General features: G+C 42.0%; 1 protein-coding gene across 5 annotated transcripts in view; it reads right to left on the reverse strand.

The window, feature by feature from the left end:
- CFAP92 (cilia and flagella associated protein 92 (putative)) overlaps positions 1-25,854 on the reverse strand; it is a 75,850-nt gene that overhangs the window by 35,581 nt on the left and 14,415 nt on the right. For 4 of the 5 annotated variants that reach the window (XM_048491773.1, XM_048491771.1, XM_048491769.1 and 1 more), the window contains exons 4-9: positions 24,903-24,965; positions 23,588-23,795; positions 21,853-21,984; positions 19,740-19,863; positions 10,007-10,182; positions 4,482-4,643 (exon numbers count right to left, since the gene is read on the reverse strand). In XM_048491773.1, the coding sequence (XP_048347730.1) occupies positions 4,482-4,643; positions 10,007-10,182; positions 19,740-19,863; positions 21,853-21,984; positions 23,588-23,795; positions 24,903-24,965 (865 nt within the window). The remainder of the gene's footprint in view (positions 1-4,481; positions 4,644-10,006; positions 10,183-19,739; positions 19,864-21,852; positions 21,985-23,587; positions 23,796-24,902; positions 24,966-25,854) is intronic. The other variant, XM_048491772.1, reaches the window with a different exon arrangement.

A 25,854-nucleotide genomic window follows, 5' to 3' on the forward strand; every position in this document is an offset into this window, starting at 1 on the left:
AACATTACATATTTTAGAAATGTTGATCTTTTTCTCTCTCTTTGGTGTCCCTCATCCTCCTATGAAGGATGTGGGGGAACAGAGTAATCAGACAGAAAATACTGGAATAGAAAAGGAGAGGATCTAATTTGCAAAGGGCCATTTCAGAAATTATCATCTGGCTTGGACATGGTGTAGGTCACCAGCAGGAGGAGCCCACATATCAGCTGCAGAACTACATTAAGTACCAGGGCAGCACAACAGGCAATACTTAAAAAGGAGTGGAGGTGAAAGACAATGGTTTTTACAGACTTCAGCATGAATCTATGCCAGTTTCATTCGGGAAAATCTGGCAAGGAGAACTTTTTTAGTATTCACTGTAGCACGTCTTTTTACAAGCGTTCACTAATTCAAAATGCAGTGAGGAGGAAAAACGGAAAGTCAGCCCATTACTTAAAATGTACAAAAGTCATCAGCAATACAGAGTTGCTATCAACAGTTACGAAGTACAAGTAAACTTGAGCAAACTCTGAATATGCCAGGCAGGCATTCAATTAATGTATCAATGCCCTTGAAGACTCAGCTTCAATTACAGGGAAACCATCAGGAAGAATGCAGGGGAGAGATCATTGGTATGCAAGCTGTCAGCTGGACCAGCCCAGGCTGTTTGCAGTCCCAAGGGTCTGCTGCTGCTGTGTACTCTTGCATTCCTAATAGAAGTGAAATTACCAGGAGCTCACAGTTTGCTCAGCAAAGATGTCAAAAAGGACAAGTACACCTCTGAAAACAATATTACTTTTACAGCACAGTAAGGAGACAGAACAAACCCTACATTTCTAGGAGTCCAAACACTGAGAATGATGTGTTACATATATTTCTGATCATTTTGCTTTATAAGAAGTTTCAAAAATCCCCTTAAACTATGTCACAGCAGGCATTTTTTTTATCAAAGGTTGTGATATTTCATTAAAAGTGCTACCCTAATCAGATTTTAGAAAAAGAGAACATGGCACTAAACAACCCCCCACAAAATATTACACACACACAGCAGAAAAAAATATACTACACTTTTACTTAAAGATATAGGATGTGTTTTTTTATAAATGGATCTGCTGTAAATTAAGTGGCATAGATTTGCCCTTAGTTCACTGCATGTAAAACACAAAGTAACAACAGATGTGCATTAGACTCCCAGTGTTATGAAAGCACATTGTGCTTCTTTAGATGTAGGTGTGGCTGCAGTATATCTATGCATCTAACATTGGTATATGCTACAGCCAGCAGTTAGCCACTCCTCAGCTTTCACCTCCTCCTGCTGGGAAATTAAGGATTCCTCAGCTGGCTGCCTGAGACAGGCCCCATGGAACTCAAGCAACTGACCGGAGGGGGCACTTCATTTGTCAACAGAAGTGGGGAGTGGAGGAGGTGGCAGTGAAATAGTGGCCTATCATTAACTTATTTATTAACTTATGTACAGTCACATATGTTTCATTAACTTATAATGTACAGTCACATACACATTAAAAAGAAAGCCCAGAGGGCCTTCACTGTGCTGTGAGCCTCTTTTTAATGTTCATATGTTTTCTTCCAGAGCTTCAGATCACAAAAACGTTTCCTTTCCCTTTATTGCACCAGTTACCTGATACAAACTGTGTTTGAGTTTGAAATTTAAGAGTGCTAATACCGTAAAGAAGAAGAAGAGTTTGGGTTTATATCCCCCCTTTCTCTCCTATAGGAGACTCAAAGGGGCTTGCAATCTCCTTGCCCTTCCCCTCTCACAACAAACACCCTGTGAGGTGGGTGGGGCTGAGAGAGCTCTGATAAGCTGTGACTAGCCCAAGGTCACCCAGCTGACATGTGTGGGAGTGCACAGGCTAATCTGAATTCCCCAGATAAGCCTCCACAACTCAAGCGGCAGAGCTGGGAATCAAACCCGGTTCCTCCAGATCAGAGTGCACCTGCTCTTAACCACTGCTCTTAGCCACTACGCCACTGCTGCTCCTAAAGTAGAAGAACCAGAATTAAAATTTCCCTTGGTAAGCTTTGTGGCTTTATTTGTAGTAATGATATGTAAATTTTAACCATACAGGCCCATTTCTCTACCTTTTTTCTGTGAGATGGATATGTTATTCAACCTTCATTATAAACATTGTTCTATATTCTCTCACTTGGCACACTAGAGCATCATCCAATTAACTTTAACCAACCTAATTATAGTCCTCATTTCTGTGAGAACCATGTCACCCTGTTCTGATCTCCATTTCTGATCTTCCCCCACACACTTGTCCTTAAGTTCTGATCTGAAGCCCATTCATGGTGGGGGTCAATGGCTCACTGCTTTCACACACAGATCTCAGAGAGAAATCTGCTCATTAGGAAATAGCCATCTGAATCTCACTCTTTCCTCATTACCTACCAGAGCATCACCTCAGCCTTTACCTTTGTCCTATCTTTTTCATTTGGACCACTGAATATGTACAATGTTGCTTCTGTATTCTGTACAGAAACTGGCACACTCCTGGTACAGAATGAAGGTCCAGAAGTATTGAGAATGAGTGTTAGACAATCATCAATAAATTCAACAATGTGATGTTTTGGCAGTGCAGAATTACCAACAGAGAAAAATGTAGTTGTGGTGGCAGGTCAGCTGCTGTATGGTCGGTAATGTAATTTAACTCACCTGGGTTTAGTACCAGTAAACTCAAACCATAAAAAGCTAAAAAGAACTTTACTAGAGAAAATTAGAAAAAAAGATGCTAAAATAAAGCATATTGTTTGGTGATAATAGGATGCAAAGAAAAACAACAAAACTAACTTGCTGACTATTAGACAACATTAGAAAAAAAGATGTTAAAACAAAGCATACAGTTCAGTGATGACAGGATGCATAGAAAAATAACAAAGCTAACTTGATGACTGCTTACTAATACAGTCCTAATACAGTATATTTGGTTCTTGAGGCATAAAGTTTCCAGAGCTAAATACAAATGCCTTTCTGGCAGGAAGGAGGGGGAAGGAATAGAAGCTATTCATAAGCTACTCTTATGAATAAACCTGGCCCTAACCTGCTGACTCCTCTCAACCAATCATAGTGCTGTCTTTAGGGAATGAATCAATTGCCCTGTCCCAAGTAAAATACTGAAGCCAACATTCTAATTAAGCCTGTCTGGGGACATGTCTTTGAGAAAAACTGCTATGTGGAAGTGTGCTCTGTACCTAAGTGAGGCAGAAAGTAGCTTGGGCTGGATAATTCCTTCAAGATGGATACCCCCTTGACAGTAATGTATACAATATAAAGTTGTCATTCTTCCTTCAAGCCCCAAATTAACTGCTTACTTTGTCATCTGCACCAGTCTAACAAGATATCTAACAAGTGATGGGCAAAGATAGACTTTGTTAGGCAGACGTAAATTAATTTCCCCAAGTGCAGTAAATTTTACTTCCACACACACGGCTCAAAGCAGAGGTTCTGCATATGTCATCATTCGATTGCAGACTATGACTTAGCTCTTATACTTTATGTCTGCATTGTTGTCAGAGGTGGTCTTCCTCTGTGCAGCACGTTCTTTCTGTGCCAGATTAAGCTATGCAGCGGAGAATCGATTCTACACTGAATAGAGAGCAGCACATTCTGAAGAAAAATATCCAAGCCTGTTCCATTTCATTTAAGAACATAAGAACATAAGAACAAGCCAGCTGGATCAGACCAAAGTCCATCTAGTCCAGCTCTCTGCTACTCGCAGTGGCTCACCAGGTGCCTTTGGGAGCTCACATGTAGGATGTGAACGCAATGGCCTTCTGCGGCTGTTGCTCCCGATCACCTGGTCTGTTAAGGCATTTGCAATCTCAGATCAAAGAGGATCAAGATTGGTAGCCATAAATCGACTTCTCCTCCATAAATCTGTCCAAGCCCCTTTTAAAGCTATCCAGCAGCATATTCCAAACACCAATCACACGTTGCGTGAAGAAGTGTTTCCTTTTATTAGTCCTAATTCTTCCCCCCCAGCATTTTCAATGAATGCCCCCTGGTTCTAGTATTGTGAGAAAGAGAGAAAAATTTCTCTCTGTCAACATTTTCTACCCCATGCATAATTTTGTAGACTTCAATCATATCCCCCCTCAGCCGCCTCCTCTCCAAACTAAAGAGTCCCAAACGCTGCAGCCTCATAGGGAAGGTGCTCCAGTCCCGCAATCATCTTTGTTGCCCTTCTCTGCACTTTTTCTATCTCCTCAATATCCTTTTTGAGATGCGGCGACCAGAACTGGACACAATACTCCAAGTGCGGTCGCATAAGAAGATGGAACCACCCATACCACTCATCTGTCTCCATTTCAGTTTCCTACATTGTCAAAATCTCTTGGCCAGAAATATTTATTCATCCAGAGAAATTATTATTCTCAATAACTTCCCCTCTGCTTTCTGAAGAACTTTTTTTAAAAAAAAGCCTAATGAACAGTTTTTTTTTTTAAAAAATCCAATATTGAACAAAAAATTAAAATACCTGACAGGAGGGGCATGAGGTTCAGCTCTATAAACGCTATTCCAAATTTCCTCGAATGGACTTGTCCAGCAATATCTTTAGGGGGTGTTCTTCGAGGTGCCGGTTTCTTTTCCACAGCAACAGGAAGGCTTTTTGATTTTCTTCTCTTTTCAGGTACACTTACTGCAGGAAAAAAAGATTTGCAAAAAACCCCCAACAATAACTGTGACGATTTTAAATGTGTGTTTCATTAAATGAGAGGTAAGTTGTAGTAGAAAAGGGATGAAAGAGGAAGATGAAACAAAAAAGAGAGTGTCCATCACAATCTCGCTCTGTCATCCTCTTCCAGCAGCAAGCGAAGACTTTTTTTGCTTCATTTGACATACCCCCAGCAAACTGTTATTGGCCATCCTTCCTCCTTGCATATTTTGTTGTATATACAAAACGTTGTTTAAATGTTTCAAATGTTAATGACTTTATATTTTCCACCTTGGGGAATATTTTTTTGATGAAAGCGTGGCAAATAGATGTTTTAAATAAATAAACATCTCCAATCACACTGTGCAACTAACCCAACAATCTCTGCTTTTATTTCTCTTTTTAAAATGTTCAAGTACATAATATTGAGCAACATATGATGAAATATCTGAAATGAAAGGGAGACCAGGCAGGAGTTTACATCCTAAGGGAGTGAGGCAAGGACGTAGGTAAAGGGTTTCCCCCCCCCAGGTTTAACCCCCCCATAACATGTCCGAAGCTCCGCCCGTTTGTTCCAGCCAGGATTTTTTACACTATTTTAAGTGTTTTTCAGTTTCTACGGCCTGCAAAGCGCAGTTTTTAGACTAGCAGAACCAAAATTTCAGGGATTTTTCAGGAGACTCTCCTGATGATAACACCCAAATGTGGTTTGGTTCAGGGGGTTCAAAGTTATGGACTCCCAAAGGGGGTGCCCCTTCCCACATTGTTTCCAATGGGAGCTAATAGGAGATGGGGGCTACACATTTGAGGGTCCATAACTTTGGACCCCCCTGAACCAAACTTCACCAATCCTGGATGGTATAATCAGGAGAGTCTCCTAAAGATACCCTGAAAGTTTGGTGCTGATAGCTTAACAAGTGCACCCCTGAGAGCAGGCACCCCCAAAATTTCCCCAGATTCTCCTTTTAAATCTACCCACTTCGGCATGGATTTTAAGGGAGAATCTGAGGTCCCCAGTTTAAACATTGAAAGTGATGCTGTTTCAGGGTGGGGGATAATCCACCCCCAAACAGTATCACTTTCAAGTTTGTTTTAACTGGGGACCCCAGATTATCCCTTTAAGGTGGATTTAAAAGAAGAATCTGGGGTCCCTAGTTTAAACACCATTGAAAATGATGCTGTATTGGGGTGGATTCCAGTATCACAGTGGCCACCTGGGGGTTTGTGTGTTTGTGTGCAAAACTCAGATTTTGCACTGGGCTCTATCTTCCCTAGCTAAGCCTCTGCCCAGAGGGGAGAGCAGAAGGGTCTGCCAGCTGCCGGCTGGGAGCCCAGCCAGTGAAAGTGGGCAGGGTGGGGTAGGCAGGGCAGGGCAGGGGAGTCTGCCATCCCTGGCCTCAGAGAGCTGCTTTTATAAGCAGTGGGGCCGGGGGTGGGGCTTGGGGAGGCATGGCCATGCCCCCGGGGTGGGTGGGGCCATGGCCCCTCCCCCTGAACCCACCCCATTAAAAATCTATACATACATCCCTAGAGTGAGGCTTTGGTGTTGCATCCACTGCCTCTTCCTTCCTTTGAGGTTTGTTGAACACATGCTGCTAGGATTCTGGGGCTTGACGTGAGAACCTCAGAACCAGAGCCTGAGGCTTCACTTAGTGAGCTACCATAGACTGTGTGTGTGTGTGTGGACCTCAGGTGCTGTAGAGGTATGCTTGAAGCAACCACCAGCAGATGGTATGCAGTTTCTGGATTGGCTAGGCTTGGCATAAATACCATAAATACCAAGAGGCTGGTCTTCTGACTTTGTGTGGTTAACAGAGCAGTACTTGCAGTAGTTCAGGCTCCAATTACCAGCTCAAACTACCCACCTTGGAAACCCTGAGCAGGAATAAATAGTGCTACCCATACTCCCAATCTTGAGGAATTGCTGTTAAACAAAGGCCCCTTCCGCACATGTGGAATAATGCACTTACAATCCACTTTCACACTGGTGTGTTGTGTAGTTTTCCCATGTATACCCACAGGTATATATACTCCACTTGCTTTACTACCATCAGATCCTCTTAAGATGCCAGCCACAGAAGCAGGTGAAACAGGATAAAATGCTACTAGAACATGGTCATACAGTCCGGAAACCACACAACACCCCGATGATTGCGGCTGTGAAAGCTTTCAACAACACTTTCACATTGTTTGCAGTGGATTTTGATATTCCACACAGCTGCAAAGTGCATTGAAAGTGGATTTAAAGTGCATGTGCAGAAGGGGTCAAAGTCAAATGCCACATTGCATATTTTCAAACCCCTGCATGCATCTGAATAGGCCCTCTGCACGAAACTCCTACTTAGAGGCCATGATGGTCAAAATTTATATTTTGACTAGTTCTTGGGATCTTGGAATGTGCAAAGCTTCTCTTTGCAGAAAGTAGGATTTCTTACCTCATTTTTATATTGCTGTATTGCTTTACTGCAAAGGTTGTTACCAATGTTATGGGAGCAGTCCCTCAGAAACCTTAAAACAAAATGCCAGGGAACTCATCCTATAAACCAAAAGTGCTTAGATGTTTATATAAGAAAGTAAGGACTCAGAAGTACATTGGTTCTGAATTAAACAAAAAGTTAATCTTTTCCTGCTAGTTGAGCTCACAAATCACAGGAATTATCAGTATTATTTTGTCAAAAGCAAGGAAAAATAGCACAGTGAGCAGCTCTGTGAGGAAGGAATCCAACCACGACTCAACAGGCTTAAATTTTAACAAGCAAGCAAAAGTCCCTATTAAGTATGTAAACGGTTATCAGGAATATACAGAAGAGAAGGTTCCAACTGCCTCATCTGTAAAAAAAAGAGCAACTTGAAGATTAAGCTCCACTGTGTGGAACTGATCCCATAAGTCACGGGTCTCCAGAGTTATGAGAAAGAGGCACTGAAGCAGAGCTGCAAGACAAGAAGGGCAAGTGTGGCAAAGAGCGGAGCTCCTCAAGGAGGAATGTTCCTTTACGGCATGCAGGGATGCCAGCTCCTAATCAGTATGCATGGGAGCAAGCTTCAGAGAGACCCTGATGCTCCCCTCCCTTACTTCAAATACAGTCATGGTCACACCTCACCAACAGGAAGTATGCTAACACTAGCAGGCTTCAGCAGCAACTTCCAAGAAAGAAACTACAAGGGGAAAAAAATATTCTTAGAGAACATTTTAATCAAGCTAAAGAAAACAATAAAAATACATGGGATTTAGAAACTTTAAAATGCAAAAGCAGAAGCAACTTCTGAAACTACACAAGAATTCTATGCTCAGGAGCATAGCTTCCCCAGTTCTATTAATGTCACCCATTTTAAAACCACTGTGCAATTAATGACCCCTGACTGCCTACAGCTCCATTGTTCCTTTCTTACTAATATGCCTTGAAAGAAACTAAAGAACTCTCACATCTTGTATGACCACTCAAAAAAACTGTAATCCAAATAAAATATGTAAATTAAGCATGATATGGTGACAATTTGTACAATATATATATATTGGGAGGTTAGTTACGGATGTGGAACAATCTGCCACAGATCACTGAATCTATCCTTATAAACTTGTTAGAACTAGGGTTTGGGGTATTACGTATTGTAGCTCACCCAATTCTTATGCCAAAAACAAAGCCTGCAAAATTGATCAGCTCTTGTGGGTTGTTGAGCGGCAACAGAATCTCGCTGGCTCTATGTGGACAAGAAGGACCCACTTTGGCATGTGTCTAATTAACTAGATTTACAGAGCACAAGGAATATTGAATACACAGCAACAGAATGAACACCGGCAACTAAGAACTCACTCAGAGGGCACACAAAGGATCCAGCTGCAACCCTGGTATTTTAATCCAGAATCTCATTCATGCTGAACGCAGTACACACACACACGCAAATCATGCCAGGTATTCCACCCATATATTGTGAGTGGCTTAAGAAGAGGGGCAGTTCTACCTTGAGGAATGTTTCTGGGAAGGGTCCCTCCTCTAGAGTCCTCCTGTGTGACTGACCATTAAAATTAGGGTTTGTTTCTATCTCCAGGAAACATTATCTGCTAGTTCTAGTGCTACTTTTAGCACTGATAGATATCCCAACCAAGGCTCTGCTGTTCTTCCTTTTATAACACTGGGGGCAGTGGCGTAGTGATTAACAGCAGGTGCACTCTAATCTGGAGGAACGGGGCTTGATTTCTTGCTCTGCCACATGAGCTGTGGAGGCTTATCTGGGGAATTCAGATTAGCCTGTGAACTCTAACACACGCCAGCTGGGCGACCTTGGGCTAGCTACAGTTCTTCTGAGCTCTCTCAGCCCCACCTGCCTCACAGGGTGTTTGGTGGAGGGGGGGAGGAAAAGGAGATTATCAGCCCCTTTGAATCTCCTTACAGGAGAGAAAGGGGGGATATAAATCTCCTCCTTTATATCTGAGATTCTCACAGGTTCACTGAGATCTGTACTAAGAGTCCTGCACCATATTTCTGAATGTCCAATGTCAGGGGTGTATCTGTAGAAAATGGCACCCTGGCCAAAGGTTCAGAGGACTGGCTTTTGCAGGACAAAAACACATTTACTGCTATTATCCTGCCATTGAGCAGGAGTACCACAGGCAGCCTGTGAGCACCCAAGTCCAGGAAAGTAGCCCCTACACTGCAGCAAGAACAGGGCGGTGATTAGCTGACAGTGGAGGCAGGAATGTTGGACCCTAGCCTTGCTGCTCTTGTTCTCAGTCAGGCACCTACTACAGCCTACTGCTCTTCTGCTGCATCCCAGAGATGCAGTTGCCTGCCCAATGCCTACACAAGTCTTCCTACCTCACGAAGGGGTGGCCCAGGCACCCCCAGTCAAATGGGGCCCAGCGAACGAACCCTGGCTCGCCCTACACCCCTGTCTGTTGTGACCCTAAGGAATTTACAAAACATCCTACACACTCACATTCCAGTCTGGCACACTGGGAAAAGATGAACACAGGAGAGATGTCTGCAGTTCTGCTCTGTGAGCAGGCTTTCATTTAGGAGAGAATCAGAAATTCCTCTAACAAACTGAGCTAATATCTACATATTTCACAAAATGTTGTCAACATTAAAGGTATCTTTCAAGTTTCTGCTGTCTTAAATATTTCAATGTATTGTCGAAGGCTTTCATGGCCGGAATCACTGGGGTGCTGTGTGGTTTCCGGGCTGTATGGCCATGTTCTAGCAGCATTCTTTCTTATCAGATCCTCTGAAGATGCCAGCCACAGATGCAGGCAAAATGTCAGGAGAGAATGCTGCTAGAACACGGCCATACAGCCCGGAAACCACACAGCACCCCATTAAATATTTCAGTTTGACCATTTTTATACTCACCTGAATTTAGTCTATTCCTCTTGTGTCCTGGTTCTGCATCCTTTTCCCCATCAGATTTTGCTGAACTTGACTGTTTAGGGGTTTTATTAGAATTGTATTTCTGCTTTATATGTTTAGCCTCCCGGATAGTTCTTTCTTGAAGAGATGAGGATATGCTTCCAGAAAAACTGACGACACTATTTAAAAAAGGCAAGATTTGAAATCTTTTAAAATAAATTTATTATTCAAGATAATTGGATGAATATCATTACAAGTGGGATCCAAACACCATCTTAGATTCCTTGATATAGGGTTGGTCTCTCTATTTCTGCCATATATTTTTATCCCTTCCAACTTCCAAGAAGCTCAGAATGACATCCACGGTTCCATTTCTCCTCCACTTTAACCTCACAACTCTGAGAAGCTGAGGGCAATGGAGAGTGCCAGGTCCAAGGACATGGCAGGTGAATTTCTGAACCCAGATCTCCTTGGTCTTAATCCAACCACTGCACTACATAGATAAATAAGAGCAATTTTCAAAATGGGTCAGGAGATTGATCATCAATAACAAAGCCTGAAACTCCTACAGGTTCACAGAACTAATTTCATGGGTCTTTGAATCTTGAAATTATTAATGCTCTACCAACAAATGCCACAAATATATAAGGAGCTTGCAATCTAAAGTTGGAAAGGGATGGAGAGAAACAACAAAGGAAAGGGATGAATGTCTTAGTATGAGTAATGAGAGATGCACTGTGGTCAAGATTATCAAAGCAATGCCTGAGGTGGCCATAAACACCTGAGGTCGTACAAAATTTTTGAATTGCACTTGAGGATTGGTGCTGATGATATCAAACTCAAAGTAAGTTGGAGACCCCAAAACAAGGCTTTTTCAGTAGTATCCCCAAAACTGTGGAACAGTCACCTCACTGACATGCATCAAGCATCTTCTTTATATGCATTCAGAAAACTGGTACAGACACACCAATTTTTCCAGGCCCTTGGCTTAAGAGATGGTTTCCCCCTTCTTATAATATGTATTTTACAGATGAATTGTTAAAGAGGTTTTATGAATTTTAAAGGAGTGACTGCAACTTAACACAGCTGCCCTTGCTGACTGGGGAAAGGGATGGCACCTCTTTGTCTCTTCCCCCCTCTGAGAAGCATGGGGTTTGGGAGCCCTTCTGAGCATGTGTGGCTCGGTGCTGCTAATTGGTTGGTGCTGGGCACCAGGATGCAACGTCCTGATGTCACAAAGGCCCGATGGTGCCTTAAAAGGCGGGACCAGGCTAATCGAGGCCTTCTTGCATCGCTGTGCTTGAGATGTTCCCTATCTACCTCTCCCTGTTTTATGGTTTGTTTATTTATTTGTTTGCTTAGTCATAGCCAGGAGGACGGGTTGCGAATGGGGGACTGATCCTTTGGTGAGGGTAGCTGCGTGCTAATCCTTTTGATGGAACCTCCTTATGAGGTTTGGGGTGGAGCAAGCCTGGGGTCAGGATGCCCAGACGTGGGCTAAGTAGGCTTGCACCCCCAGCAATGAGGAACCTTCAGGCAGTGGCGCACTGCCCATCTGGAACTCTCCCCTGTTGCTGCTGTGGTTTTATGGGTTTTTCCTCAAATAGGGGGGTTTGAGAAAATTGGGTGCTGGGATCAGACCCCCTGCTGCACCTTACGCTTCTGTTCCTTGTGCCAATAAAACTATCAGCTATGGCCAATTTTTATTCACCACAATAAAGTTGTCTTGTCATGCTTAATGCAGATAGGGGGTCTCATTTACTCCAGGTGTCTCAAATCCTTCCCTCTGTTGGCAATAGGTTTTATGGACTTTAAATAGGTTTTATTGTTAGAGATTGCAATTGGTTTTAGGTTATTAGTATTTTATGAGTTTACCTTATGTTGTAACCTGCCCTGAGACCTTCGGGTATAGGGTGGGATAAAGTTGCATAAAAATAAATAAATAAGATGAAAGTACACATTTGCAAAACAGGCACAGACTCTTACTATAACATTTGAACATCTCACAGAATGTGGCTGAGCAAAGAGGAAGCAGAGTTTTCTATCATAAAGAATATGAAATATGTCTGTTGCTTTACAGAGAGCAGTATGGACACAACACTCATTTGTCACTGTGAAGCTTCCTTTTTGACCTTTAAAAACAAAAGTAGGTAGCTCCAGTCACTGGAATTAACTATCCAAATAATTATTCGACTTCACAATTAAAATATACGACAAGAGGTGGCATGCAAGAAACTTGAGGAGAGGGGGTATTACCTCCACCTTTGTTTTCTCCCTCTTTCCCTATTTTTCTGCCTCTCACTCTCCATCACCCCTTCTCTTACTCATCTTTTTCCTCTTTACCTAGCCCATGTCTCTTACTTCCTCCTCCCCCAATTGTTTTTTGTCCCACTAACAATTCTCTCTTTCCACCCACTAACCACAACTTTCTCTTTCCCACCCCTACCCAGCTCTTTTTATTTTCACCCTTCAATTATTTCTGCCCCTCTAACCTAATGCTCTCTTTTTGCCCACTTAACATAGTTCCAGTGGTGGGATCCAAAAATTTTAATAACAGGTTCCGATGGTGGTGGGATTCAAAGAGTGGTGCCGCTGCCCACACGCACCTCCAGTCCCTATTGGGCAGGGAAGTTGCTTTAGTAACCCCTTCTCGGCACTCAGAAAAAATTAGTAACCACTTCTAGAGAAGTGGTGAGAACTGGTTGGATCCCACATCTGCCTAGTTCTCTTTTTCTGCCCCCCTACTCCAATTCTCTTTCCCTCTCCCTATCCAGCTCTTTCTGTCCCTACCCCAACTGTCTTTCTGCCCCACTACCCAATGCTCTCTTTCTGCCCACTTATCCCGGCTCTCTTACTCCCTCTCCCCCCAGCTCTCCCCCTTCTTTCTGTTTTCAGACTTATTAAACCCAAATCGTGCCCCACTCAAAAAATGGTGCACACCTAGTGTACATGAAACTGCACCAAGGACAACATTCAACAAATAATTTTTTCTCCCATACAGACTGAACCCTATGGAACCCACAAGCAGTCACCAGTGTAACTTTGTAATACAATAGTTTGAATATATGTCATCTTGCTAGGTTGATCTTGAATGCTTCACTAATAGAAACATCAAATTGAAAAGAATATCAAGGACTAATAACCTGTAACTGTTCCATGAATCTATCTAATACAGATTACTACCGTGTTTCCCCGAATATAAGACAGTGTCTTATATTAATTTTTGCTCCAAAAGATGTGCCATGTCTTATTTTCAGGGGATGTCTTATTTTTCCTGTGTTCTGTTCGTCGGGCATGCTTCCAAACAAAAACTTTGCTATGTCTTACTTTCGGGGGATGCCTTATATTTCGCACTTCAGCAAAACCTCTACTATGTCTTATTTTTCAGGGATGTCTTATATTAGGGGAAACAGGGTATTAATAAATGAAGAGATACAAGGCATGGTGTTTACTTTAATTAAAGGTGCCATTGTGTTCAAAGCTGTTACATTTTAAAAAATAACTCTTTTCTTGCCTTTCGGAAAATGCATAGCTTTTGAAAAAAAACTAATAAAGTATTTTTTTTAAAGCTGGGTTTCTAATTTATCTATGAGATAAATCATGCATAACAAGGAAGGCTTACTTTTAAATATCACTTTATAATATTTTGTGGCAGCCATAGGCAAAGGATTATTTTAAAGATTCTGGCAAAAGAGACCTAGGAGCTATATTATTTATTGGCTAAAATTTACTATGTAATTAATCATCACTGAACAGTGGCTTATGACATTAAATAGAACAGCTTTATAATATAGATGAAAAATGACCAGTGCAATGAGATTTTGCAGAACATGACACATCAACTAATCAAGTAAAACTGAGTTATATTAATGTCAGTCAAGCTAATAATTGTGTCACACAATGTGTGGAACAGCCAAAAACGAATGAAAAAATAGTAGCTTATCAGGACAACCAGCACTGACCCAATATTGGAATCTAGCAAATTATTCCTTCAATACGTCCAAACAATCATCAGAAGAGGCAAATTTTAAACTTTTCAGTTTCTGACAGTAGAGGCACAAATATGCAGGTTCAACTGGCTGTAAAATTAAACAATGATAAGGGTAATTTTCTGAAGGAAGATGAAAATCTAGCTGCCAGGTTGAAGAAATAGGGACCTCCATAAATATGCTGATAATCAATGCTTTTTACAATGACTTTGAGATTGCCAAGGTGCACTAAAATATGCTTCTTTGGAAAATGAAGACATAACCCCTATTATAAAAGCACTATGAACATGGGGGCGGGTCAGCATAGTTTAGATTTTGATTTTACCAATCTTCTTCCTTGTAGAGACAACCCTGTACTCATGTAGTTGTGCCCGTATAGCCTTGATTCAGATACACTGTCCTCCGTGAGTTCAATAAAGTATCTGAATCAAGGCTATATGGGCACAACTACATGAGTACAGGGTTGTCTCTACAAGGAAGAAGATTGGTAAAATCAAAATCTAAACTATGCTGAGAAGGATTTAGATACTAGAAGAAGTACATATCTAGACTTCATGCAGACTGTCGGCTGAATGCAGAAAATGATAGTGTACACAATGCTGCAGCACCCCACCACCACCACCACCACTGTAGCATGTATAGAAACACAGACACACATGAAAAATTCTGTTCACAATTCACAATGTGAATGACCCAATCAAAATCAAGTTCTTTTACTACTACTGATTGCAGTTGGAAAGCGCCATTGACATATTTTAGCTCCTCCTTACACTAATGTTATACCTGTTGTAAAGACATTTGTAATGAACAATTCTGAGCTGCAAAACTATGCCCATCTACTTGGAAGAAAGAATTCAGTAGACCTTGGCCATTTTTGCATGGTGATATTGCACCAGTGTGAGCACGGGAAGTATACATCTTATCTTGCCATGTCCCTGAGAAGAGAAACTCACACAAGAACTTATAATACCTATGTGAGCAATGTTATTATGAAAAACACAGGTCACAGATTAAGAGATGCAAGACCATCTCTGTAGGAGTTTACAACCCTATTAAGATTTTTCTTGAAGCTAACAAAACAGGTAAAATGAACAAAATATGTGGGTTTTCCGGGCTGTGGTCTGGTGGATCTTGTTCCTAATGTTTCGCCTGCATCTTCAAAGGTGTATCATGGAGAGAAGTCTGTTACACACTGTGTCTAGTGTGTAACACAATGTGCAAGTCACAAAAAGGAAAAGGGGGGCAAATAAAGCGCCTCCTGCCTGGCCATTAACTCGCGAGAAGCTGCAACCCACAATTTTTGAAAAGGATCGCTTGTCATGCTCCAGAGACGCACTCACTATTTTCCTTATTTCAGCCTCAGTTGTACCCTGCGTTAGAATGGGTTTAGTTGCCTTTTGTACAGTTTTCTGTGGGAGGGAACCTTAGTTAGAACCTGTCCCTTTATGAAGCCTTCTAGAGGCAAAGCACTATAGCATTCTTATTGGTTAACAGTTCCTGCTTTACAGTTTGTTTTAGTTCAGGTGTCTAGGAAGGCTGGAGACAGCAATATCTCAAATGTTTAAGATGTAAAAGATCCATGATATTTTAAGTAATCCAGTTCCAACAGAATTGCAAGGAAACAGTTAGAGGACACTGGGAGAATGCAGAAGAAGAAGCAAGCAGCACAGACTTCCTTAGAAGCAGTTAAGGAAAGAGTTGATGTCTGCAAATTCTTCAAACCATCTCCAAATGTTTCCAGCATTGCAAGTATTCTTTATTTAGATAGACTTCATGGGAGGAGTTATTATTAAACCGTTTTTGAACTGTTACTTATTTGCCTGTGGGTCTTACACTCTGTTCTGGCCAAGTGCAAGACACCTGATTTTTAGTTGGCTTGGAGAACAGAACATCACTTGTTTAGTAATTTTCAAAAAACCAGGGTTGAGGGAAATAACACAGGGCAGACTCATTTTGGGGACGGGATCTGTGCAAAGTACCTTCCTGTCTGGGGTTGGGGTTGCCGCTCCTCCCCGGACCTAACGGCTTCCTCGGCCAAAGTCCTGGTCAGCCATTCGAAGCCATCATGGCCCTGTGGCAGATGGCCAAAGGAGGGACAGCTGGTGAGGCTTTCTCCACCTGACACCGGCAATCCCCAGCTGTGGCAAAACCCGGCGAGGGGGCGCGGCTGACTGGGGGTCAGGGCGCAGCCCGAGATGTACGGCCCTTGCTGGAGCTGATGCCAGGTGATCCTGCTAGCCTCTGGCCCGCAGCAGAGCGGGTGAAAGAGACAGAGGGAGGGGATACCCTATGACAGCAGACGCCCAACCTGAGTCAAGGTGGGTGCCAGCAGAGCCAGCCATGCCCTGACACACCAGGGAAGACCCGGAAGTAGAAGCAAGAAGGGCCACCCACCCCAGAGGCAGATGTGTCGGGGAGGGTGGAGCCCAGCTGGGGGGTCGGGTGAGCATGTCCGAGGGGAAGGGGCAGGAGGCCTGATTGGGGGAAAAAGCCAGGGAAGGGTGGAGCACAGAGGAGAAGGGATAAAAGGGAGGGAGGAGGGAAGGGAAAGGGTGGTGGTATGGATGGTAGAGGGAGAGAGGAAAGAGCAGAGAGGAGGAGAGACGAAGGAGGTAGAACGTTAAGAGCTGGGAGGAGAGAGAGGTAGCTGAGGGCAGGAGGGTGGTGAAGCTGGAAGTCTTAGCGAAGAGGAGGGGACAGTAGTGTTAGTGCCCCCCCCCCCCGCAAACTGTGGATCAAAAAATTATTAGGAAACACTTGGTTCCAGGATAGCAGGACCAAGGATGGGCAGAACACCGCCCAGGCAGGGGAAGGAGTGATGGCAGGAGGCCCTGACCCTAGGGCAGAGGCGAGGCTTCACCACACTCCCCAAAACTTTTTTTTAGTGTCCCGTGTTTATTGGCCCATGCAGACGGGTCCTAAGTCCTCCCTCAAAGGCCAAAATAGACCTGGAAAGGGCCATGCCCGCTCCGGCCTATTACACAGAAACTGAAGCCTGGAATAATTGGGTTGCCTAGCAAAAGCCACTGATGCAATATCTTGCTTAAAGCTACAAATATTCTTTTTATCATTTTCGGGTTTTTAAATCCTCCAATATATTTTTGTTTTGACTTCATACTTTTTCTGAAAACAAAGGTCCCTTTTCATATTTGTAGAAAAATCTGTCTTGCCAAGTTACAGCTCTAGTCACCTGAGTTAAGTATCCAAAGATGCTGCCAACTTGGCTATTAGAATATACAATTCAACCAGTGCATCTTTCAAGCTAAAATAGCATCCATAGTCTAAGAATTGAAATTTAATTCAAGTTTAATTTCTGGCACTCTGTTCTTAACATCTCTGTCAGTAAACTTGTTCACAATTACAAGACAACATTCCTGCAGCGTCCAGTTGAAATAACATGCTTTTGGATGTTGCCCATGCTGTGGCTGCCAAGCCTTATGACTGTAACTTTGGATACAGACCCTCCGTCTGCAAATGATTTTCTAATTAATGGTCTGTTTATAATACCTGTTTGGGGAACATTATACAGTAAAATGCCCACAGACTATAATTCTGAAGCTCTTAAGATTTGCATTTTATCATTACGTGAGTGTTTTCCTAGTAAGGAGTTAACAAATAGGAGGAAATTGTTACACTGGCAAAAATTTCAAAATAAATGTCCATTTACCCTACAAAGTATGAACTAAAACAGTTAAAAGGAGGCTTTCACGGTCTGATTCAACTGGTTGTGGTGGGTTTTCTGGGCTGTGCGGCCGTGGTCTGGTGGATCTTGTTCCTAACGTTTCGCCTGCATCTGTGGCTGGCATCTTCAGAGGTGTATCACAGAGGGAAGTCTGTTACACACTGTGTAATGAGATATATCTTTACAAAAGTCCCAGGGTGTGTGCATGACCTCTTGTGTGCATGTTAAGTGCTCCTCTGGATTTGAGCCCGTATATTTAGATGAAGCAGCAAGTCTGCACAAATATAAAAAATCATTCTGATGTTCTGAATGTCTCCAAATTAAAAAAAAATCTTTGAAATAAAACCATCCAGACTCCTTTTTCTCTAGGTCTATTAGCCTGCTGTATTTACAGTATCCCAGTGATGAGCTGATTCTACGAACATGCAGACATGATTACAGTACAATAATTTAAGGCTCAGAACATGCCTGAAATGGAGAGAGCATTTTAAGAAATTCAATTTTCTTTGTTTATTAAAAAAATTAAGATCACTTGAACAATATCATATAATTACGTTCAAAGAGAGAAAGGAACAAATGTTTAAGGGCTCTGTAATCTAGCAGCAGCAATAATTTAAAAGCTGTGGCTGTTGTGTTTGCCTTTCTCCGTCTCTTTCCTGCAGAAGAAAGTCACAGATGATTTAGAGAGAAGTCTACCCTGTTCTGGCTTCCTTCTCTGTTTAGCCTACAAGAAGTGAGAAGAGACTTGAGAGCAGCCATCTTAGTCTTTAACAGCAGAGAAGAAAAGTATGCCAACAGCAACTGGCAGCCTTGCTCACTCCCTGGCTTCCAAACCTATGAGAGCAGCTGGGGTGAGAAGCATGAGGAGCTGAGTACCAAGCAAGAAGGCAGGGATTATCCACTACCAGGGTATTTAGCTGCCAAGCTGGTTGATGTCAGCAAAGCATGCCTCATGACCAGTGGTGGGATCCAAAAATTTTAATAACAGGTTCCGATGGTGGTGGGATTCAAACAGTGGCGCTGCCGCACACACGCACCTCCAGTCCCTATTGGGCAGGGAGGTTGCTTTAGTAACCCCTTTTCAGCACTCAGAAAAAATTAGTAACCACTTCTAGAGACGTGGTGAGAACTGGTTGGATCCCACCTCTGCTCATGACCCAGTGATCGATATCAATAATGCATTTTATCCTATCTTTTCTCCAACAAGATCAGTGTGGCACCTATGGCTTTCCCTTGCTCATTTAAGCTTCACAGCAACCCTGTGAGATAGGTGAATCTGAGAGATGGTGTCTGGCTCAAAGTCACCCGAGGGTTTCCATGGCAGAGTGGAAATTTGAACCCAGGTCTACCAGATTCTAGTTCAACACTCTTAACTATTACTCCAAGTTGAATATATCAAAGCCAGAGAAAGAGAGGTGATTAATCAAAACAGTCTGAACTTGCTGTTTTCTACTAGCAATGTGCTTCTTAATTACTGATATGTCAGACACCCACCCACTACAATCTTTCAACAAAAGATACAACTGTCATTGAAAAAAACAGCAAATCAAAGAAAAACCCCTGCCCCTTTTGTCTTTCTTCTGGAAAGATTATCTTGACACACAAGATTAGCAGGTTATTTTACCCTTTTATTCCTGTACTTGATGCAATTTTCACTAACAGGCCAATAATTCCATGCTCTAATACACTGGCTGATTCATAATCTAATCCCCCCCCTTGTATTTTTAAACCAATATAATCAGAGAGTAGCTAAATTCAACAGCTTAATGTGCTCACAGAAAAATGTTGTGAACTAATGTCATAAGTTGAAAAGTAACAAAGTCTGCCAATAGTTGGCCATAATTCTGCAAGCAAGACAAATTAGCTTCCCCCCAAATATGCCACCCATGCTTACTAATGGCCTTGAATTTGAAATTGCCTTTACTTCCAAACAACTTCAATAGACGTAAAGGTCAGAATTGACAAGAAAGTTGAATCATGGTACTTCCTTGAAGAAACAGCTGCCTTCAGTCATACATGCCTCAGGACAAGCAGAAATACCCTCAATGGATGTAGAGAAGTTTACCTCAAAGATTTTAACTCTTCAAACTTTGAAGCTGGTGGAGAGGAATCACCTCCAACTGCAGACATTTGTACTTCAGTAGCATCACCTTCTTCTTCCTGGTCTTTGCTGGTGGCTGAAATAAGACCTGACAGACACCTGATATTTATATGTATTCCCTTGTCATGATAAAGAAAACAAAATAAAGCTACTGGCAACAAGAAAGATGGAAAAATTGTAGTGACTTTTTTTCAGTTACTAACTGGCAAGATTTAATCAAAATCTAAATTTGCAGGGAAGAATCTGAAAAAAATTGAATCACAGTTGCAACATTTATTTCAAAAATTCTCTCAAGTACCAAACAAACAAACAAATATGGGGCCAATGAGTATTTGTCTGCCCCCTTGCTGTGTTGCAGGAGAAGCCTGTAAGGCCTCAGATTGAACTGGGGAAGGAGTAGCTAGCACCTTATACATCCTTCTCTTTGCTGCTAGTGGAGTGATCCAGAAAACTCTTCTTCAACCTGCTCCCTGGCTCTTTTTAAAGGCAGCATAGCATGTTACACAAGCCGCCCAATGCAGTTAGTCCTCACATCTCACAAGCACTCTATTTTTTACAGTTGGTCTGACTCCATCTCAGCTATTCTCATTACCACAGGGATAGGGAACCTGCGGCTCTCCAGATGTTCAGTAACTACAATTCCCATCAGCCCCTTTCAGCATGGCCAATTGGCCATGCTGGTAGGGGCTGATGGGAATTGTAGTTCCTGAACATCTGGAGAGCCGCAGGTTCCCTACCCCTGCATTACCAGGTCCTGCCTCCATTTTCCTTCCAGCTATACCCAGAAATCACTGGCCATCTGCTTATCTGCCCTTAATCCTCAACCTGTGAGGATTACTGTCAGAGGCATATCTGCCTGGTGACATGGGGGTACCTCATGTGTCCCCCTGGCGATAACTGAAGTGCATGGTCAGCACAAAATTGGCCCCCACGTGACCAGGAAGATGGCTTTGTCCCTGCCCCCCACATGACCAGTAAGACAGCAGGACTTCCTGCTGCCTTATCGTCTTCGGGCACCCTTGATCATCAACATGGGCAGGGTCAAGAGCACCTGGCCGCCTGGGAGAGAAAGGCAGGGCATAAATCCAAACTCTTCTCTTCTCCTGGTTACATATATCTCAACAATAGATTGCATTTTCTTTCTTTTTCTACATATAAAAGGTTTCACAAATAATCCACAAACATCAGATTGTGTCCAGATTAGGTCTGCAGTCCCTCTCACCAGCACATTCTTTATTCATGCTCGAGAGCAGAGACTACTACTCTTTTGACAGTCAAGAAGGGAAAATCAGCAGGAAATGCACATGCATAACACAGAATACGCTTCCATCTTGTGTGAACTCTGGCACACAGAAGGAACTCACACAAAGGCTAGTGTGTGTGTGTGGTTTTATCTTTCCCCTGCAGCCTCCTCCCATTTGTGGTCCTTTATACATTCATCTGATTATGGAGAATTAATCAGATATATTTCCATTGACAGCTAATATAACCTTTAGATCTATGCAGATTATTCATTCAATTTTATAAAATTAATGGCCAAATAAAAATATTTCATGACTTTTACTATGTATGACTACTCAGCTCTATTAAATGCCTTGTCTGTATTGATAAAATATCCCTTTATAATGCTTTTATATATTATATTTATTGCTCATCAAATATCGCCTGGCAGTTTCTTTCCTTACACAAATTGTCTGTAATCTGTTCAAGTATTTAGATAAGAGCCCTTTCAGTCTGTCTGTCAAAGTCCCTGTCAGAACCATATAGTCACAATTTAGTAACACGACAGGCTTGTAAAATTAAATTTGCCCTTTTTATGATTAACTAATCAGCTGTAATGGGACGGGTACCTAAACAAAGTCACCTCCACTTACTTGTGCCAGGAGTCTCTCACACAAATGCAACATCTGCTAACAAGGCAAACAAAATTTTGGCCTCTCGTCACAAATGACATTTGTATTCTGTGTAATGTTGTCCATGAGGATCTCCTGACTACAATTATCAGCTTTTTAAAAGTCACAAAGAGAATTTTGGAGGGAACAGAAGGTATAAAAGATGAGTGCCTTTGTGCTCTTACCTGACATATCTTTGACTGCTGATTTTTCTTGTACTGGGAGTACTTCTGCAGTTCTAACTTTTGTTTTACTGGGTTTTGGTTGTGTACGTTGTAGGTGTTCTCTTTGAAACAAAACGATACGTTTTACCCAATCTTGAGAAAGGAACAAAAAAGTACATTTAAGGCTCAAGGCTCTGCCTTACATAATAATTATATTTTACAGTATAATTATATTTTCCTATTACCACATAATTTCCTTAATCAGTTCTTAGAATAGATGCTTATAGGGAAGCAATGTTTTTGATCTACTTTATGTTCTTCCTTTCTGCCAGATGTGTTCTCTGAGTTCACAAAGAAACACACATGCAACCAATCCGGTGAGGTTTTCTTTGTGTCAAATTGCAGTTGGGTTCAAATATGGAATTGGAGTGAAACCAGGTTTGGAGCAACCATTTTCAGCAAGAAATCAGGATAAGGGAAAATATTTAAGATCCTTTCACCCTAAGCCTGCCTCCAAACTGCAATTACAGCTGCTGAATTTCGGAAAAAGACTCACAGAAGTACTTGCAGCAATGAGTCATTCCATTCTCAGAGAATATTCACACCCAGCCCACTGGCAACACAGTTCTAAACAGAGTTACACACTTTTTATTCCACTGAAATGTTGTTGATCTAAAAGGCTGGTATGATTATGGCTCATGACAAGCAATCAATGTATTAATATGGTCATTGACCAAAGAGTTCCCATGACAACATAGCAATAACCTACATAAGCGGAATATTTTGCATAATGCTTTATGCATAATACAACTAACAGCAATTCATAGTTAAAACCTTTCCCCATCTAAAGTATTTCATATTTAATCTACCAAAGTATTTTATACGCTACCACACAAAATTTGACTGTCCGTAGAGAGATCTGTGGGTTTTCATCTATTAAAGACAACATGATCATTACACTAGGGCCCTTTCCGCACAGCAGGAAGGGAGGTGGAAAGCGGCGCCTTCACGCCACTCGGGGCCGCACAGGACTGCCTGTGAGAACAGCTCCCCAGGGACCGGTGTTTTTCTGTCCTTGGGCCACTGTTTTTGGCCCCGTGCAGAAAGGGCCTTGGATTCAGGAAGCAATAACAGCATTGTTCCACTAGAGAGCTCAGCACAATCTCTCACACTGTATTTAAAAGACAGTACAGATCCAACAGCATTAAAAAGGTAAAAAGAGATTTTGGCATACAAATCGGAAGAATTTCTCAGATGACAGAGCATTATAACATGTTACCTGCAATGACTCTGGAATCTCCTTCCCTGGAAATTTCAGATAAAACTGACAAAATCTGGTGGGAATATTGTAACTCTGACTGGCATTGGCTCATTCCGCACATGCAGAATAATGCACTTTCAAACTGCTTTCAGTGCTCTTTGAAGCTGTGCGGAATGGCAAAATCCACTTGCAAACAGTTGTGAAAGTGGTTTGAAAACGCATTATTTTGCGTGTGCGGAAGGGGCCATAGAGAGGGCCTCCAAGTATCCTCCTATCCTATCTGGGCATTTAACAAAGTAATAATATTACATATTACCTCAGGTATTCCTCAGTTATTCACTTAGGAAAAAACCCTGGGAAAATGGCAGTTAAATTAGCATTTTTAGCAAGTTGATGAATTATCAATGTACTGCATGGAGTAGGGACTGTAATGCTTTTATCTTCATAAAGAGCTTATAAAGTATTTGATTACTTTGGTCTTAAATATCAACTTACCATCATCAATTTGTTCTGAATGTGATGCTCCAAATACCTTTGGTTTACAAAACCTGGCTTTTGCACATAATTTTTCCCTGTTATCCCATATTCGGAACTTTATTTTGTGATCTTTCAGTTTCACTAGAAAGTCTTTGGTGACATTAATTTCAATATTATGACTCCATGACACCCATAGTCTGTCATTTTCAAGCCATGGTTTTACAGCCTATTTTAAAACAGAATATTTTCCAAAATTAGAAGTACTGACATAACATATTCTTACAGCAAGGTTTATACTTGCGGTGGTTTTTCTAAAACGCCACAGATAAATATATAAATTACAAGTACATTCTCCTTAGGTTTTAGAACAAGACACTGTGCAAGCTCAAAGAAACAATAGGATAATTAATACAAGGGCAGGGTTTACAAGATCACTAGAAAAGCAGACCAGAGTTAAGAAATCAAAAACATTTGCCTCAGTCTTTCACACTGATAAAACACACAGAGAGAAAGGTTCTTGATGGTCACATTCTTTCAAACCATCCACATATCACCTGTCACTGAGTGGCAACCTCTGTATTAGTCAGGGACATCACAGGCAACAATCTATGAGCCCAGGCTAGCAGCATCCGAGCCTGCACTTTCTGGTTTGTCAAGACACAGAACTCACCATGTAGCTCAGCGTTCGCCGATCATTTTGAGCCTGTGAGCACCTTTGGAATTTTGACAAAAGATCGTGTGTGCAGCCATACAATGACTGCTGCTTGAATCAGAGCTTTTCAAAAATGGCCACATCAGGAGGCAGAGCCACACATCCAAAGGAAGCCCAAGTGCAAGGGAGAACACCCAGGTCATCGATCCTATCGAGGCCCTACCAGAGTCAGATAAAGTAATTCTTCTTTTAAACTGTAGTGATTTTAATGGATGTCTCACAGTGGCAAAGTTCCTGTCCGAGGTCTGTAAATTGAACTCTTGATCAATGTGAAGTTATCTTTATTATTTTAATTGTATTTTAAATTAGTCTGTTTTGTATGCCAATAAAAGCTTTCGAATCGAATCGGCAAGGGAGAAGAGGGGTAATTTTAAAAATGTTCTGGGAAATAGGAATGAAAGACAATAAAATTAACACTATAGTAGCAGTGGCTGCTTTAACAACATTATTTTAATGTGCATGGCCACTCAAATCTCCAGCAGTCAAATAAATATCCTGCAGGGCGAGATCCTCATCTGGTCCCACCCACTTTTAAAAACATTTGATAGTGGGCATCCATGTCATCCATTACATCTGTGATATAATGTATCACTACCATTCTCTTAAGATCTTATCACTCACTGAGGTGTGCAGGTTGCTATGCCTTTTCAACTTGAGGCGCTCATTCTCCTTTGGAGTTCCTGACTGATGGCAAATAGAAGAAAAAAAGCAAGGGCAAAAGAGAAAAAACAAATCAACAGAGAAAACAGAAAATTGAAAAGAGGTAAAGTGACAGGCCAACATTTCATACAAACTAATAATTCAGTAACTTTCCAACTATTAACGTATCATTATTTTAGTACAGAATAATTTTATACTTTATGTAAAATCTTCTTAATTCCCAAGTATAATAAGCTTTCAAGACGTATCACCAGCTCTTAAGACTTCTGGCATGATAGGACCAAAAGCAAAATGTTTAAGACATCATTCCAGCTAGTGATACTTCTTTTGTCCAGATAACCATTTACAGCTTTAAACAGAACATTTCCCCTCATTATATCTCAGCATACATTGCTTTCCCACTTTTCTTGGACCAACAGCCATGTCCTAGCCACAGACTATTGCCCACAACTTTACCCACTTTCCTCCACTGGGTCCTCTCTTTCTCGCCCCAAATGGGCTTTTCCAAATACTCTTGATTTCAACAGAATTGTTACCCAGAATTCCCACAGGGTTCAAGAACAAGTTAACAGTAGTGGGGGGGGGGGGGAATCAAACCTAACATGGTAAGTAAAAACGAAGTTCCCTAATAAAAAGGAAAGCTTTGATTTTTTAAAAAAAATTAAGGCCCTTTCCGCACAGTCAAGGGAGAGAGCCTGCATCAGCATTAATCATGCCGATGCAGGCTCTGGGGCCATTCGCACACAAACGTCTCCATGGGCCAGCTGTTGAGCAGGCCAAGACAGCCCACAGCCCCGCATCTCCTGCTGGCAGCCTGGCTCTGCTGTTGCCCGAGGAGGCCAGGGGACATGCCCCCCCCTATGGCCAGAGAGGACGGGCCAGGCCACGGAGGCCAGGGCTGTCCCCTGGGCTC

Source organism: Sphaerodactylus townsendi, linkage group LG03 (assembly GCF_021028975.2).
Source record: "Sphaerodactylus townsendi isolate TG3544 linkage group LG03, MPM_Stown_v2.3, whole genome shotgun sequence".
NCBI classification, from domain to species: Eukaryota; Metazoa; Chordata; class Lepidosauria; order Squamata; family Sphaerodactylidae; genus Sphaerodactylus; species Sphaerodactylus townsendi.